We start from the raw sequence: 17786 nt of genomic DNA, 5'->3' as shown, positions 1-17786 counted from the left end.
ATTGTCAGACATATGAGTTACGCACGTTTGTGATATACAACAAAGAATTCTCTTTTCTGTGTTATTGTCAATTTAAGTTGAAATCTGTCTTGATGTTGGGAAGGCGGCGCTTGCAAAATAAAGAAAATTGATAGCTCCTGTCAAATACATTAAGACGAAGGTAACGAGCCTGTTTTGAAAATGAGTAGAGAGTACAGATATATATCTATATATATGTTAAAAATTTTAACTAAATATAAAAGGGAGCTAAATTATGGGATGGCTTTTTACAGGTGTCAAAGAACTGTTCTTCTATAACACTTCTTAAGAAGGTGCTTAAAAGAGAATTTAATGCTGTTCTTTTTGTATTGTTATCTGGTGATAAGAAAAAACAAATATGTGAACGGAAACAGCAGTTTGACGGAGGCAAAAAAACCACACTGAGAAAACCACAGTGCGGTAATTCTAGTTTGTTTCATATGTTGTGCAAATAATGACCATGCTCTGAGAGTATAGATTGTGTACTTGTCCTTTATATGTACAGATTTTCATTGAGCCACCTCAGAGACCAGCACCTCAACACATAGAACACAGGCCACACAACAAGTATTTGACAGCAGTAGTTTACAAACAATCTCGTAGAAGAATAAGATTTTAGTTTTCAGCTGGGTTTCTGCCAGGAAGTGTGTGAGATACGCTGCAAAGATCAAATCAAAACTACCACAGTGCATGTTGATTCTAGTGATGAAACAGATTTCAACCTCAGACACGTTTTTTTTGCAGTGTATGACAAAAATGGGGGAATTATCAGAACCTGAAGAGTCAAATTCATGAGCGTGCAGATGCCATGCAGTTGGAGAGACGGCTCACCCTGTATGGGTGGCAACAAAAAAGTTCATCTGGTAGAAGACGTTACACTTCAGCGTGTTAATGATAACTGTGTCCCAGGTGCATCTAAAATACTTTAAATGGTGCCATTTCAAAAGTGTAAGATTTAGAATGAGCACAGATCAACACTACGCACGTTTAGGAAATCAGAAAGATTATGACGTTCCTGTAGGTCAGTGGAAATAAAGCTGCTCGAGCAAATCAACTTCCACCCACAACAACCGAGAAGGATTATTGCACACGACTCATCTAAGGCCTCTTCACCACTATCAACAGAACATAAAAAAGCCAGGGCCCCCACAGAGCGACAGCTTTTTTAAATGACTATATATTTACACTTCCTAATATGTCGCCAGCACATATCCTCTGACAGCTGAAAAGTGCTGAAATCAAAATATAGAATGATATCTTTACCTGTGCAAAATCAACAGAAATGGTCGATTGAAGGAATCCAGCTGCGGAAAATAAAGTTATTGGTCGCTGAAATAATCAGGAATGATTTAGTGGTCGAGATCAGTAACATGCGATAAAGTAAGTAGTTTGAAAAGCAGACAGCTGATTAACAGGGGAAATATTAATACTCCAGTAACAGATGAGTGCCGTCTGTCTAGTTCCACACATGTACCCATGTAAGGCACAGCAGCCTAAGCAGCGGATGTGATCTTTGAAAAAAGAAAGATTAAATCGCTTGAAAGACACTGGTATGATAGATGTCAACACATCGTAACCCACAATCAGACACAAACCGCTCATACTGCATTTACAGACACCGGTTCAATGTTTGTTGTTCAAGCAACACTATGTAATTTTGTGACCAGCAGCGCCCCCTGAAGCCAAATGTGGTTATTCATTCTGCTGGGCTCCAAATTCAGGAGATTGAGGTTTTTTCATAAAGAAAAAAAAACAAACATTAACAACTTGTTGAATGGTGGATAATACCCATGATCCCCAGCTTCCTGAACCAGAAGAGCCACCACAATCTCTGTTTAGAATTCTTCATATTTAAAAAGTTTCCTCACTGGATATTGGAGATAAACGCAGGTTTTTTTAATGACTTCTGAAGCTGCTGTTTTAAGGTTAAAAAGTTGCATAGTGTCGCTTTAACAAAAGAAGGTGAAGTGGTGGTTTTAAACATTGACCTGACACAAACATCTTTCCCTTTTTAACATGCTTGAATATCAAATTAAGTGATGGGGGGGAGGAGAAACAGCTCTGTGGTAAAAATGAAGAGCAGACAGGACCGTAAATCCAACCTGTGCTCTCTAAATGGAGGTGCTGCAGAGAAACGGTTGCCAAGGTGACGTTCTGCAGAGGGGCTGCTCTTGTTTGCCCCATCTAACCCACATATGCTGGGCTGCTTGTTTTCTACACCCCCCTCCCTGTGTCCACAGGAGTCTCCTGGAAGCAGATCAGTCACTGCAGGCGTGTCAGTGCTACACTTGAAGCCACCTCTCACTGGGCTCATTTTGGTGTATGCAGTACATTTGTTTTTCAAGCCACAAAACAGTCTGATCACTTATGAAATGCAGCAAATCCTAAAACAGCCTGGAGACACAATAAAAGGTACAGTAGCCTGAAAGTGAGCAGATGTGCGCCACCTTGGGGATGATTCTGATTCTGCAGCTTGTTCGAGAGGAGAAAAACACTCATTCGTGATATGCACACAAACACCTTCCTGAATAAACTGAGTTGGGATTCATCTCAACCCATTGCCATTTGGACTCCCAAGAATTTTGAGTACAAAACAGTAAGAAAACCTCAGCATTTAAAGAACACAGTATAGAAGAAGTTCCCACCACAACCTTTTAGTCCTTCTGGTCAGGTAGATATTGAATTCAGGTGCAGGTTAATTCGCCAGCAGAATGTGAGCAAGATTGAGAATTTGAAACCAGGTTGAATTTAAAAATACAGACAGCGACATCCTTGAGGGGATTTCAAATCTTCACATTCAATCAGTCTTTTTCTGTGAGAATTCAAGGCTCTTCTGTCTAAAGTTATTAAAATAAGATACTTCACCGGCCATCCGTTCACATAAATTTACCCAAATAAGTCTTTGAGGTCATTGTTGACAGAAGCACTATGTTTAACTCCACTTTGGTTCATACTTGGGGCAGCAGCAGGTTGAGAAAAGTTCTGTGGGCTGAAAAAAGGGTTTGCTTGCATCCCAAACCCAGTGGGCACTCCTCCAGAACCTACTGGCATACCCTGCATCTGAGTTTGAGCGTTCTGGGCAGTACCGTACTGATTGAGCCAGGGTGTGTTGGTTGCAGGTGCGGCTATGGGACCCATTTGGTTGAGGCTGACTTTGGGTTTGCTGGGTGTAAAAAGACTGTCCAGGGCTGACATGTCGGGAGCTTTGTTTGTCTGCCCAATGGATGGGTGATTCTGTGTCAGCGCGCCAAAGTTTGGGGTGCTGGTGGTGGTGGCCATGCCGCCATAGAGGCCAGGGCCGGTGGGCCGCATGCCCATCCCCATGCCCCCTGTCTGGAAGCCCATAGGTGCATTGAAGCCATTAGACACTGGGGTGCCCATGGAGCCAACCACAGGGCTGGAGGAGGGAAAGGCCGACATGGTGTTGCCCTGCACTGGGGCTGGTCGTGCTGTGTTGGCCAAAGACAGGCTGTTTAGCGTCGTCATGTTGAGAAGGCTGCTGGTCAGATCTTTAGTCTGCAACGTCAAATAAGGTGAGATTGATCTTCACGAATCAGCAGTGTTTGAGCTTAATGGTGAGTTTGTGTACACTGAAGTGTGCAGTTTGTACCTGTGAGTTGGTGGTGGCGGCCTGTTTGATGGTCTGTGGTGCCAACGGCTGCTGGTTCCTCAGTTTGACTGCTTGTTCTTGCTCCTTAGCCAATCGCTGTTTCTCCTCGAGAGTCAGAGACATCTAGAGGGGGTTCAGGGGGAAAGAGACCATGAAATAACTGGAGCACAAAGGGGACATTTTGTGTAAATGAGGTGCAGAATCATTTCCATACCCTATTAGGCTGTGAGGTTGCTGCAGCTGGTGCAGACCCATTCTCTTTTCCATTAACCCCTCTGCTGCCAAAGATATCGTCAATCTGAAAGAAAAAATTTGAATCATTACACTACAGCGATTTAAAAACATGACATTTCCAGCCCTTTCAGGATCTTATAATCGTGTTCTCTGATCTTTGAACATGGAATCGACCTCTCACCTGGTTGCTGGAGCTTGGTGGGCTCTTTGTGTCTTCTGGTTGGTTCCCTGGGCTTGAAATGTTTATACTCCTGTTAAAAAAAGACAACAGAAATCAGAAAACAAAGGGAACATAGATAGACTCATTTATAAAAACCTCATTAGTCAAACAATTATCATATTCATGGGGCAAGCATTGAACGTTTATTGCTTTCAATTGGAGATGTAATTACCTCGGGCGTCTAAGCAAATTTTTCTGAAAGTTTACCATGAATATTTATGACTATTTGATTAATAATCCAAGTTAAAAGTATTAAAGTGTAAATCACAGTGTAAAGTGATATAAATTAACACACACACACACACACACACACACACACACACACACACACACACACACACACACACACACACACACACACACACACACACACACACACACACACACACACACACACACACACACACACACACACACCTCTGCTGCTCCTGCAGGAGATGCAGCTGCTCCAACTTGGTCTTGTGTTCAGTCTCCATGCGACTCAGCATTTCGCGTATAACCGCCATGAACGAGTTAAACTAAACAGAGTGGATGAAATTAGATGCAACTTGCATAAAACGGAATTGTAAAGATGATAGAAAAAAAACAGATGCAGATAACATGATGTGTGCTTGTCAGATTTGCAGGTAAATGCCACGACCCCATAGGCTTTAACTAGTGGCGTCGCTCGCAGTGAAACCTGCAGAGGATCTCCTGCTGTGTTCTCACACCGGCTCATTCGGCAGATTTTTACTCTGCTGGCTGGCTGGAGAAACTCCCCAGAAAGTCTGGAGGGTCTAACACAGATGTTTGCATTCTCACATACAGCCTTTCCAGAGAAGGTCCAGAGGTTCTCTGGAGTTCAGTGCATGTGTGAAAGCAGCTTAAGACAGAACTGGATTCTTTGTGAATTACATTCGAAATTCAAATGTGTAGGCTGTATAGTACCTGATTCAGATTGAGGTTGTTGTCTATACTAAGAGAGACGAGGTGGGGCAGGCTCTTTGAAGCGAGGTGCTCTTTGGGAATGCCCAGCTTCTTGTGGCTGAAAGTGCATTTATAGATTCCTAAAGACAGGAGAAAGTAGTTAAAGTAACCAACAATTAAGAAGAAGAAGAAGAAGAAGAAGAGGTTGCTTGACTCTTTGAATCACAAGAGTTGGAAGTGGAATGGGGGGGTTCATCTTTACCTAGGATGCCCATGAGCACTGCTGGTTCTCTAGAGGGGATCTGTTGTAAGAAGGGCAGGATCTCATCAATGACAAACCACTTGTCTAGATATTCCAAAATCTTCCCTAGACACACCAGAGAGTTCACTCGTACCTGTACAGTAACAAGGGAAATAACAAATTAAGACAAAGTACATATATATTGAGAGGAGAAGGAAAAAGTAAAGACAGTTAAAAGACATAACAACACAATAGAAAATCTAATTTTTGAGGAGGCAGGTGCACACGGGGAGCAGAAAATATCTAATCAAGACTCACAGCTAGCGAGGAGGTCTGCAGGCAGGCGGATTTGATCCGAGGGATGAGGGAGTTCTTCATGGACGGGTAGTCAATCAGGTTGGCAAATGTGGGGATGATGTTCAGGCACAGCTCCTGCTCGGGCGCAGATAAGACATGAAATATGACATTTTTATGATGCCTAGGACAGCATCTATTCTCACTGTTCTCTCAAGATTAACACTCAAAGAGACAAAGGGTAGCAGCAGGTGACAAAAAAAAAATCCCAGGAATCCAAGTCGACTGCTAAAAATAGACATCAGTGAAGTTCAGCCCTGTACCTGGATCTGTACAGAAGGGGCTCCGAGAGCTCTGTAGACCATAGGCAACACGCTGTTCTTGATTTCCTCTGGCGGTGTTTTGGTCAGCAGCAGGTCCATCTTCTGCAGGAAGATCAGCAGGATCTACACAGCACAGGGACAGTTAGATAAACTTTACAGTCAAAAGCAAGAGGACACTGTCCTACCTTCTACTCAAAAGTATGGTGGTTAAGTGGACGTAGGTGGAGTCTGTGATTTCAGTGGCTTTAGTACGTCTTTTTTAGTGCTACAACATTGACAACACAACAAATACACTAGCTGATGTAACTGGAGTATATTCACAACAGAGACCACTCACCATGTTACTAGCCTAAGGTGGCATGGAAAGAAAAATACAGAGAGACAAGTCTTGATGAAGTAACAGAATGAGCCCAAACAGAGAATGTTCTTCACTCAGATTAATCTCACTTTCAAAACCTCAAACACACCAGAGAAAACAACTGTTTTTCAAAACGGAAACAATGTTTTAGCTTAGAACATATTATCCAAAAATGCTTTATTTTAACAGTACAGTGTCTAGAGCCTCCTGTAAGTGGTTTATGCCTTTGTACCTGAATAGGCTCTTGCTGTTTGAAAACAGGTGTGAGGTCAGGCAGGATGAGACGAATGTACTCCTCCTTTGTGCACTCCTCGGCAATCAGCAGAACATTGGGCAGCACGAAGGGAACCATGTCCGGGTTGACAAACTCAGAGGTCAATGACGGCAAGATTCGATACACCACCACCCTCTGCAAAAGGTTGAAGAAGCAACGACTTCAGACTGTAATACTGCGTTTTCATTGGAGGGCATTGGAAAGCCTTTCCACCCAATATACACTACATTTCCTTTTGCAAAATATACAAGCATGTACCTTGGGCAGTTGGGGAAGGACTTTGGGGAGGCCTTTATAGAACTGAGACTTCTGTAGGTTGTCCCTTTGGAAAAGGGTGTCAAAGTACTGAAGAGTGACAGCGCCCACGTCATCAAAAAATGGGATCTGAACAAGTCAACACCAAGAAAATGTTGAAGATAAGAAACGTGTTCCAACACAAGTGCAAACAATATACTATGTGTTTGGTGACTGTACATATTATTGCAAACCTTGGTCATCTGGTCAGCATCCGGCCGGACATTGGGCGCGACACTGAGCAGCATTTTGACGTGCTCCCGCACCTCGTCAGGGATCTTGTTCAGCAATGCTGGATTCATGCTGCTCAGCTACAATGGAAAAATAAAGAAATGATGGAACAGCACATAAACTCAGAGGTTGATTGGTAACAGTAAAACACATGAGCAGTGTCTAGTGACATTTTATGTTCATTTTTGTGCTTACAGAGCACAACTCTTCATCCACTGTCACAGCTCCACATTCCGCACACGTCTACTTTACCTGGTCCAGCTGTCGGCTGAAGCTCTTGAAAATGTCATGCTTGTTGACCTGGAAAACGGGCTTGCCCTCATTGAAGATGGCATGCATGACCACACCCAGTGAGTACATGTCGGAGGCAGAGTCGCAGCTGACAGACAGGATGTACTCAGGGGCCAGGTACTCAGGGTTGGGGAGGCAGAGTGGAGGGAGGATGGGCTCCCACTCTTTACATGTGTACTTGGGCTGAAGGGGAAAGGAGGATATGAGAATGTAAAGATGTGACAACACTATGAGACATGGATTTGGTGGAGCTTCTTGTAGGCCCTGCCTGACAGGCCAGACTGAGGGAACAAAACTCCCCAGCATACCTCAGCATCTGAGGGGTTTGACGAGGAGATGCTGAAGTCAAAGCCCATGATTTTCCAGGCTCCACTCTTGTTGAGGATTATGTTCTCCAGACACAGGTTGCCATGAACCATTTTCACCCCACTGTGAAGGAAGGCCATACCCTCCGAGATCTGAAGAGACAGACACATTAAAATGTCAGGGTATGATAGACACAGTACGAGCACATTGTTCTACACTCACATGGGTAAAGATCAGAGCCCAAGACTTGAGACATGATAAACACACGCCCATGTCACAACAAAGTAAGGACCCAGGGTGTAACATTATAATTGTACAATCGCTTTACGTCACAGTAAGAACTGTACATAGGCGGTCATGTGATTTGAGGATGTAGTCAAAGAAAAGCCAGGAGTGCAAACAAGGTGCTTCAGACGCAGTGTTTTCTGCTGGAGAGAAGGACTCCCCTTGGCTATGTGACACACCTGACAAACATAGTAGGGTTACTTGAAAAAACTTATATAGGCTATGGAAACAGTATAGACATGACGTTTACACCAGAGGATGTCCGCAGAATTGGGTCCAGACTTTCTCCGGAGTTTGCATTTCACACATGGAAAAACGCAGAAGGAGATTCTCCGCTCAGATGCGTTCACAACAACACAGAAATCAGGAGCGTTCAGGCGCCTTTTTCTTCCTGAGATGTTTCTATTCTATTTTTATTTGTTTATTTGAGTCAGAGCACTCTCACCTGTAGCAAGCCATACTTGGTCTCCACGTCATAGAGCTTGTACTCCTTGATGTCGTTGGGCACAGGGCTCGGCAGGTTGTCCCAGTGGCCCAGCACATTGGACAGACTTGCAAACACCGGCTCTGTACAGAACGCCAGGCAGTCCCTGATGGCCACACACAAGGAATAACATCACTTTAAAGGTTGCTGTATTGAACATGTAGAGAAATTAAACAAAACAGACAAAAGGCAAGAACTGTGAAGTAAGAGCTGACCTGCACGGAACTTAAAGAAAGACAGTGGAAGAAAAAAGGAAGGACAAGAATATCTCTACCTTATTTTGCATATACATTATGCAGGAACTAGTTTTGACAACCATCTGTTCACACACTAAATCACACACACAGAAGAAGACAAATGTGTTTGCTCCCATTTTCCTTTTAAATCTTAGATGTCAAGGCCCCCTTTGACTTGTGACTCATTCAGTTTATCCTTGATACATGTGTGAGTGTGTTTCTCACCGTGACTCCTCCAGAGGATGCTGCACAGTCAGGAGACGGGGATGACGCAGTCTGGTCAGCTGTTGCACTCCTCTTTTCAGCGAATCAACGATTTGGTCTTTCTCAAATTTCTGATACTTGTCGATCACCTTCTTTTCGAACACAAACACTGCCACTTCCTTTATGGTCAAAGACAAACAATAAGGATATGAAATGAGTCCCAAAGTAATTTCTGGTATGGAAAGTTTCCAAACTAAAACGAACTCTGTGCACACAAGCGTTTTGACTTTCTTATCAGTTTTAATCCCATTCCATACCAACATGCCTAAAAACGTACACTGCGCAAGTTAATGTACACAGGAAGGCACACGTGTCCCTCTGGACATTTCACAAATTGCTTGAAAAATAGCTTGTCTCCTACACTCTGCACTACAACTTTTAGCAAAGACAACAGGCTCAGCCATGCTTGTAATTGATCATTCTTGTTACGTTCTACACTGGTAGCTGAGGCAAATGTCAGTGGTTTCTTCCAGAAGGGGGTCACGTGACAGGAACCTGACAAATCAGGGAAGGTTTGTGTCATGACCGAATAGACCCAATCAACAAGCAGCTGCGAGTGTCTACATCATTGTTTCCAAACATCTTAATGTCTGCCTGTTTGTACTAAAATGCAGCTCCTGAGGTTTCAAACTAAAACAGGACCAGCAGCATTTCTAGACTTCTCTGTTTTAGCGGCTCCAAAACTCTGGGGTAATGTGGACGCGAGGCGTATCCATAGCAGAATTAAGTTGGAGTTGATCTGATCAAGGGGCGGATATTAACACTCACCTGTTTGGTGGACTTCTTGGTGCCATTGTAGATTCTCCAGCACATTCCAGGACCCCCGCTGGCGATATGTCGTCCAACCTCAAACTCTCGTGTCACCGGGTTGCCCATGACAGCACCTGCGACATCTGCTGTCACCTTAGTGACAGTGCTTTTAAGCTTGTTAAGCATGGATTCCATGTTCAGGCTGGACCTGGCAGCTGAGGAGTGAGGGGGAGAAAAATTCGGTTTATCTAAAGAGTTATAAACCAGGTTTTGCAGTTACTGACGAAGACAGCTGCAGCTGAACCCTTTTTAACAGCCTAACAAAAGCCAAGCAATCCACTCGACATGCAATCCAAGAAACCTGCTTAAAAATGTGCACATTAAAGTTCCAGTCAGCGTCCAGCTTGAGCTGAGGAGAATATGCGCCATAATAGGACAACCTGTCCTCAGAAATATTAAATGATTCAGGGCAAACTCATGCACACCACAGTTAAGTATCTCTTTCAAAATATTTCAGAGTACTTGATAGAATTTTAGGGAACAGGAAGTCCGACAAAAGAACACGACCGACAGTAACAATAATGGCAACAGCTTGTTCATCTTTTTATCTGCCTTGAACAGGCTTTTAGTGCTTTAATGTTTATTTCACTACATAGAAACAAGGCTGAATAAGCTTTATATATACAAAATGTGCAGTCTATTACTATGCATGGCTCAATCTGATGCTGTCAGGCATTTATGTCAGTGTTTCTTACCCCAGTTTTGTTAATTTTTAATGAAGCACCTTGTAACTGTGTTTTGAAAGGTGCTAAATAAATAAAGTTTATTAGTAGTAGTATTTATATAAAGTAAGAACAGGAGAGAAGAAATATTGAGTTGATTAGATTCAAGCAAAGTGAGAGAGCTCAATGTAAAAACATGCACTACTATACACAGTAGAGGATGCAAGTGTGAAGTCAAAGTGACAAGTGTATGCAAAGTAAATTCATATAGTTTCAACAGTGGTCTTTTTAATAAATCGTTAAACACGTTGTCTTACAAAGGGCTTAGTGTCAATTCACTTAACGTTAACTAACCACTTAACAGAGCTGGTCATCTCACCGCAGAGCCTACCTTAGCACAGTGGCTAGCACGTTAGCCCCCAGGAGGCGGTTTATCTAACCCGGGTTGCTAACTTCGGCCGTGTTTCGACGGGTCACCTCAACCACATCTTAGCGTGTTAACCCTGCGCTGTGTCCGCTTAGCGTGACTGTCACGTCCGGTTGACAAGACACCTCGACGTTAGCCACGTTAGCCGTCCTGTTGAGCCTCTACGCACACATTAGAACAGAAACTGGCGCAGCGCTGTGAAACCATGGTAATGGGGCAGTGTTTCCGAAACCTCCATCTTCCCTCCACCTCTCCCGTGTAGCCCGGACAGCTGACACCCCCGTGGTTAACAGCTAAAGCCTTTTTTTGTTGTTGTTTTAAACACACACACACACACAAGCAGATCCCGATGGTCACGTAGCCAAAGCTAGCTAGCAACACAACGCGCAAGGTAAGACAGTGGCGTTTACTGTCATCAACAACAATATTCCCACCCCCCCCCCTCCTCTCCGGCCACTTGCCTTAGTATGAAAATGTCTGTCAGGTGGTTTTCCTTGTAGCGTGTGGCCTCTCGGCGGTGGCGCTGTCAGTGACGGCTGATAAACACAGCCCCCATGTCTTCCAGCCGCATACGACAGGAGCTAGCTTAGCGCGCCGAGGAGCTAACAACCCCACTTCCGGGTTTAGTGATGGCGTCAGGTGCATCGACGTCATCAACAAAATTAAGTGCAAAACTCCTCACGTGTGATATCTGCAATTATTTACGATTGTTACACTTTCACTTCTATTTTAAGGATGTGCATTTTTTTATACAGTATATATATTAATATCCTCATGTCATATAATTACAAATAGCTGAGTCATTAACTATCGTTGTCAGATTTAACTCTTATTCTACTGTTTTGTGATTTCTTCAATTTCTTTTTTTTCCGCCATCTAATATCTACTTCTAAAATATTTGATTTGCCTGGTGGTGATCAAACTGTAGCATTAGCTACAATTGTATAGTGACCCTGTTTTTAATCATATATTTGAATAGCTGGTTTCGTCATTATATTTATATTGTCACTTTTAGGTGAATTCGTGACCCTATCTACATTCTGTACACCATTATTACAATAGAATAAAACCTTCATTTATATAGCACTTTTCTTTAAAAAAAAGTAAAGATTAAAAGGACAGCTGTCAAAACAAAATGGAGATGATGGAGCTAGAAGAAGCTCTGAGATAGAAAATGTTCTAAGAAGAGAGGTCAAAGACTTGGATGCTGCCCGTCTGATCTCAATAGGTTAACTGTTCCAGTTTCGGGGCTCTAACAGCAAAGGCCCGGTCGCCTTTAGTCAGCAACCGAGATCAGGGAATAACCAGTAGACATATAGATTTTAATGTACAGCTTTGAAGTTCAATAAAACCATTTGCAGTGTTCCTATTCAGTTAAAATAACCTAAAGGAGGAGGATATTCATTCACTAAATAATTGAATGGAAACAGTTTTTTTGGATCAATTGCACATTTTATTCGAACAGAAAATAAAGCATGTTTCCGCATTATAAAGTGCATTCTAACATGATTTTAGTGTTGGCACACACAACAAAAGATGCTGTCTGACGATTTGAGAGCAACTTTTGTTTTAATGAGCGTGGTACTGTGCTTCACCAAAGATTAGATTATTAGCCTTTTAATATTCATCGTTCATGTAAAATCCTACAAAGTTAAAACTCCAACATATTTGACCAAGTTACTGCGACTAAAATCACCATTAAAATAATAAACAGCATATTAACCTGAGCTACTGTTAGCTTAACACATTTCATATTCATTCTCAGGAGGAAAACATTGTGCTTCATCTCTGACAAAAACAATTTACATCCTGTGTTAAACTTCAGCTACATTAGTGTTTTTTTTCTCCAAACGCACAATAGCAAGCTACAGTAAAACTTCAAAACCAAAAGAAAATGGCTTCTATATTATTGCTATTCTTCACTAGATATGTATGAATATGAATTCCTTATCAAAGTGCACAATCGCTTTTCCAAAACTGCAAGATACACAACAGTTGGAACATTAGCTGTTTCCCAGCCTCAATACAACGTTTTCCAGTGATCCCTTTTGTTATGTCTTATAACTTAATTATATTTCATAAAATCTTGAATTTCTGCAACCTAAAATCAGTGTTACTGTTGTTACTCAACTAACGAAAAGTACTAAATTGTATGCCTCCACCAACCAGTGCAGTTTCCTTGCTACCCACAGCTGGAGATGTCCCAGCTCAGAGACTACCACATTTAGACATTGATTATATCAGATGAGCTGATCATTTATCCTTCATGGACTAGTGCAAAACCAGTGACAATCATCCATTATCTACTCCACATATACTTTGACGGTCACAGGGGGAGCTGAAGCCAATCCCAGACAGGTAGCTGGCATATTGTAGTGTCAACATCCAGAGACAAACAACCGTCACTCTCACATTCCCACCGACGGTCAAGTTAGAGTCTCCAAATGACAGAACCCCAGTCTGCACGTCATTGGACTGTGGGAGGAAGCTGGAATACCCACAGAAAACCCACACAGTCATGGGGAAAACATGCAAACCCCACACAGAGAGGTGCCTGGCCAAGCTGGGATTCAAACCGGAAACAGTGCTAACCACCGGACCCTCTTGTCACCACTACAGTTTCTTTGAAAAATACATGTATTACTCTAAGAACTTCATTGTTTACAAAACACCCATTGCAATACTTAAAGCATAGCGACAAATAAAACCTCAACTACTGAAGCCCACTGTGTTTTAAAAGAAATTAGGGAGGCCGCAGCCACACAACATGCTGCGGAAACATTTATATAAGGCATCAATCCATCTCTACACACTAGATTTAAAAGTATGGCAGTTTTTAAAGCATCCAGAATTATAAGGCCAACATGTTTTATCAGATCTAGTTAAAATATTATCATTCCTCAGTGTAAGCGCTGTACCATCACACACTTGGCTTTGTCAAGTGCACCTTGAAAATCAAACCGATACCCTCCAGCTGTACGCTTCAGAAGGTGCCGCAGAAATGTTGGAGGAAAACCACAGGGTGATGCTTTTCGAACTCTTTGAGCAGCCTCCTCTTGTCCTTGGCAGACATGCTCTTACTGGAGGAAATATCACGTAGAAGCTGTTTGAGGCTCTCCAGGGTGGTAGCCTCACGCTGGTCCTCGTACTCCTGCGGTGTCGCCTGCTGGCAGAAGGTGAACGCTGCAAAGCACATAGGAGAAAGTGACTGGTGTGAGCGTTGATGAACATTGGGCAGAGAAGAAGTGATTTGTTTTTGGTGTGGATCTGGAGCAACAGTGTCACAATGTGGACAAAACAATTAAGCTCATGAAGTTCAACCCCAGTTTAAGATTAAAACTTCTCATTTACTATTACTAAAAATCATTTTCGAAGATCGTCAGGGACTGTCTGTTGTTCCAAACACATCGTCCAAATTAACATGAAGTAGAATAAAACCATTAAGAGTTCTGAAGGGTTTTATATACATGAGTTTCTTGTGATGGTGTAACTTGTGCATATTTAGTCACTGTTGTGTTTGACTTACTAGCAATTGAATCAGGGTCTTTTCCCAGCTGCATAGTCCTCAGTGTTCTTCTCACAGCTTCAATAAGGGACGTAGGGGTCTGTAATTATTTCAGGAAAAAAAAGAAAAAGGACAAGAATTTGGCGATGGAAGCCTTCTGGTTTGTATTTCTAGTTTGAACAACAAACCATAACATAAGAGGAGGAACATATTGACCGAGATGCTAACGTCTGTTTAATTTATTTGCATTCATACGCAGATTGCTGTTAATAGAATATTATGTTGTTTGTTTTTGATTACAATGTTCACAAACAAGACGGAGAGAGGAGAAGTGCACCTTGAAGAGCTCAGTGTGACTGTCCATGAGAAACAGAACCAGGGTTTCACTCTGGGATCGAGTCAGTTCGTGATTCTGGACAATTGCTCTCTGAAAAGTGCGGCAGACCCAGGCCTTATTATCAGTCTGAAAGGAAACATAACAGAATATCAGTGATTGTTAGAATACAACATATAAAAAGAGCTTAATCATTAATTCAATGTCTATAAGTGTGTGCAAAAAGCTGGAGCTGATGGTATGATTTAGGATGAGGAGACGAGTGACCTACTTGTTTCTGTAGACGACAGGCATCTGGGTGAGCTGCTGTGGCCATGAAGGCCAGTAATCTCCGCAGTTCATCTCTCACATTTCTCTCCAGAAGTCGCAAACACAACTGAGATGCTTTGATGGAATCCTGCACCTTCCCTCCATCTAGAAAGAGAGAAGACATGGTCAGGAGAGGGAGCAAACAGACAGGATTCTCCCACAAAGAGAGGAAGTTCTGACAAGAACAGAAATGTAGGCACTGGGACAAAATGCTTCATATGCACAATCACTCATTATTTGAAATCAAGAAGGTCATAAATTGGTTCTCACACATTAATCATACAAATCACCATTAAACATTTCAACTCTCACCAAGGAGATTCAGAATTGCAACATGTATATCCAGGTAGCGTCCGGAGAGAAGTGGAGCTTTTTCCTGTCCACTGTAGTACTTGGCAATGGTGTCAAAGAGCAGTCTCTTCTGGGTGGACATCTGCTCTGCATTTCCATCCTCTGCAGAGGCATCGCTGCGTTGGCGGAGCTGCTCCCCTGCAAACACAATCAGCTGGTCGGGGAAGAGCTCCAGACAGTCTGCTGCTGCCGACAGCCACCCATCCAACCTGAGATAAACGGGTGATGAAACAGAGCAAAATACTATTTGACTGTCCATGAACAGGAGCTAAAATATGTGGACTACCAGAGCATTATCTCATTTAATTTTCTCTATAATTTTTGCGAGTGTATTTAAGCAGGATCAGTTTTTGTCTAGTGTGCAAAAAAGTATTAATCAGAGCACTAACTGTGGCAGGTTAAGGGCGTCGGGCATCTCTCTCTCCAGGCACGTGTTGGAGATAACCAGGTCCTGGGTGGGAAGAAGAGCTCTGCAGGCCTGAGGCTCAACGCTGGAAGGAGAGGTCAGGATGCAGTCCAGCATGGGCAACTCCACTATCTGCAGCAGTTGCAGCAGTGTCTGCTGCTTCCAAACATCCTCTACCACTGTGAAAGGAATAGAAATAAAAAGGTTGGTACAATGTGTTTTCTGATCAATCTTGTACAGGACACTTGTTGGACTGTCAAATACTGACAGACCAGCGCAGTCTTACCAGCCTTGGACAGAAAGACGGAAGATGTTGCAGCTGTATTTAAACCCGGTGACATGGTGGGCTGCAGGTTGATGTTCCTCAGCAGCCTCTCAACCCTCTTATCTGATGGTCCGACAGCAAGAGGATTGGAGATTGTTCTCAGTTCGTATCTGCAGAAAAAAAAGTATCTTTTTGAAGTCTTGAAGACTTAGTGCTTATATATATATATTAAAATCAGTTTTAGAAGGTTTATGACCCTAGGGAATAAAACTTTAACAATATGGCCATAACATTCACGCATGCAGAGACTGTCATAGTTTATTTAGCTGTGTCTTTTACTTGATTTAATGACTCCATTAACGATTTTCAAAGCAAAGTGCGAGACATTATCTAGTCTCATATAACAATATATATACACGTTTATATTTATGTAAATATTCACTCAAATCAAATTCATAGTTTGTAACAAGTCCTCCATACTGAGTATAATTAGTGAAGCTTCAGTATAATAAATTAAATGTGAAAGAAACCTGGAGCTCTTCTTTCTCTTAGTCTCCGGCTCCTCTGGTGACATGTTTTCTGTGACACTACTGCATCCCTTCATGGAAGAGCTGGGTACCACTTTATATTCCAGGAAACGGTAGAGGCTGCAGCTGCTGTCCTCAAACGTCACTTCCTTGTCTCTGCGAAACAGCTTTGTGCCCACTGGCTCGAACACCTTCGCCTCCATCAGAGCTTGGCAGAGCCGAGCAGCTTTGAGACGAGACACTTCACTCGAGCAAAACACCACATTCTGCATCAGATAGCTGAGGACGGCGTCCACAGCATCCGAGCCTGTGAAACATTCGGCATGGACGCGTAGGTGCCGCCTGCAGCGACGCACCTCCACCTGGGTTTGCAGGGCCCGGATGATGTTGTGCCATAGCTGAGTGGCACCAAAGGGCCCCGAGAAAACTATAAGAAGACACAGTGTTAGAGGAAAACAGGTTAAAATAGGTTAGTCGGGTGGACTTCATTAAAGTAATTACACAGTTTGTAACATGTCAGTCTTAAAAGGATAAAGATAAAACAAACAAATCAGTTTAATATGTATAAATAAAAAGAGACATGAATAGATTAAATTTAATTAAAAGCACAAGTATAAATGTAGGTATGTGACTGATTCAAACGATGCTTTTCTGCATTTTGAAGTAACGCTACTTGAACGTTACTGAAGGACTTTTACTTAGCGCGGTCAAATAAAATAACATCGATAATTATCACAACCTTCATCAATAGCAACAGTCCCCAATATAATTGGATATATTGCTTGTAAAAATGTTTTGCTGTTTATCATTAAAGAAGAGTTTAAAAACCTTAACCCTGTACATATATACACACAGTGTTACCGTGTATTACATATACAATATACTATTTAGTTTACTAGAGTGAATTCATACACATTTATACACAGCAGATAGCGTTTATATTCATCATGTTTACTATGCCTTCCCACTTAAACCAGTCTACGCTGTATATACGTATGTTTATTGCAATATCTCCCTTTACTACAATACAAAACAACATTTGGGCTCATTCAAATGTCAATGTCCCTTAAAAACATCCAGAAACAACAGCAGGAACACGGTGTTTTGACGAGTTGAGCCGATTCTTATTTGTTCGCTTACTTTTTTTTAACGTAAAATGAAACCACATCACGCGAAAGGTGTTTAGCGTCAACGTCCAGAACTCACCGTGCTGTATATTTTCGCGCAGGCTTCTTGTTTGGCTGTTCAACCTCCTGAAGCGAGGAGTCAAATCCACCGCCATGATGAGCTCCGCGTGTGACGTCGGCGCGCTCCCTCTTCT

At 42.4% G+C, this 17786-nt stretch overlaps 2 protein-coding genes across 3 annotated transcripts; both read right to left on the bottom strand.

Annotated features, from left to right (window-relative positions):
* Positions 1-494: 494 nt before the first annotated feature.
* On the bottom strand, positions 495-11387 carry scyl2 (SCY1 like pseudokinase 2). Of its 2 annotated transcripts, XM_035147664.2 has the most exons (19): positions 11230-11387; positions 9638-9834; positions 8831-8988; positions 8331-8475; positions 7603-7752; positions 7256-7477; positions 6967-7083; positions 6737-6862; positions 6437-6613; positions 6184-6195; positions 5847-5969; positions 5548-5661; positions 5251-5383; positions 5010-5128; positions 4500-4600; positions 4044-4113; positions 3843-3926; positions 3629-3751; positions 495-3534 (listed from the first exon to the last, which is right to left on the bottom strand). In XM_035147664.2, the coding sequence occupies exons 2-19, from the start codon at positions 9812-9814 to the stop codon at positions 2905-2907; spliced, it is 2781 nt and encodes a 926-aa protein (XP_035003555.1). In that variant the 5' UTR covers positions 9815-9834; positions 11230-11387; the 3' UTR covers positions 495-2904. The 2 variants fall into 2 exon arrangements, with proteins under 2 accessions (XP_035003555.1, XP_035003556.1); XM_035147665.2 differs by lacking the exon at positions 6184-6195.
* Positions 11388-12211: 824 nt separating this feature from the next.
* depdc4 (DEP domain containing 4) lies at positions 12212-17763 on the bottom strand. Its single transcript, XM_035146918.2, has 9 exons — positions 17672-17763; positions 16469-16892; positions 15960-16108; positions 15657-15852; positions 15229-15476; positions 14879-15021; positions 14611-14736; positions 14295-14373; positions 12212-13951 (listed from the first exon to the last, which is right to left on the bottom strand). The coding sequence occupies exons 1-9, from the start codon at positions 17745-17747 to the stop codon at positions 13752-13754; spliced, it is 1641 nt and encodes a 546-aa protein (XP_035002809.1). The 5' UTR covers positions 17748-17763; the 3' UTR covers positions 12212-13751.
* Between the last annotated feature and the right edge of the window lie 23 nt (positions 17764-17786).

The sequence above is a fragment of the Hippoglossus stenolepis genome, chromosome 22 (assembly GCF_022539355.2).
Source record: "Hippoglossus stenolepis isolate QCI-W04-F060 chromosome 22, HSTE1.2, whole genome shotgun sequence".
Lineage (NCBI taxonomy): Eukaryota > Metazoa > Chordata > Actinopteri > Pleuronectiformes > Pleuronectidae > Hippoglossus > Hippoglossus stenolepis.
Note: the sequence above shows the minus strand (reverse complement) of the source record. Positions and strands in the feature narration are given on the sequence as shown.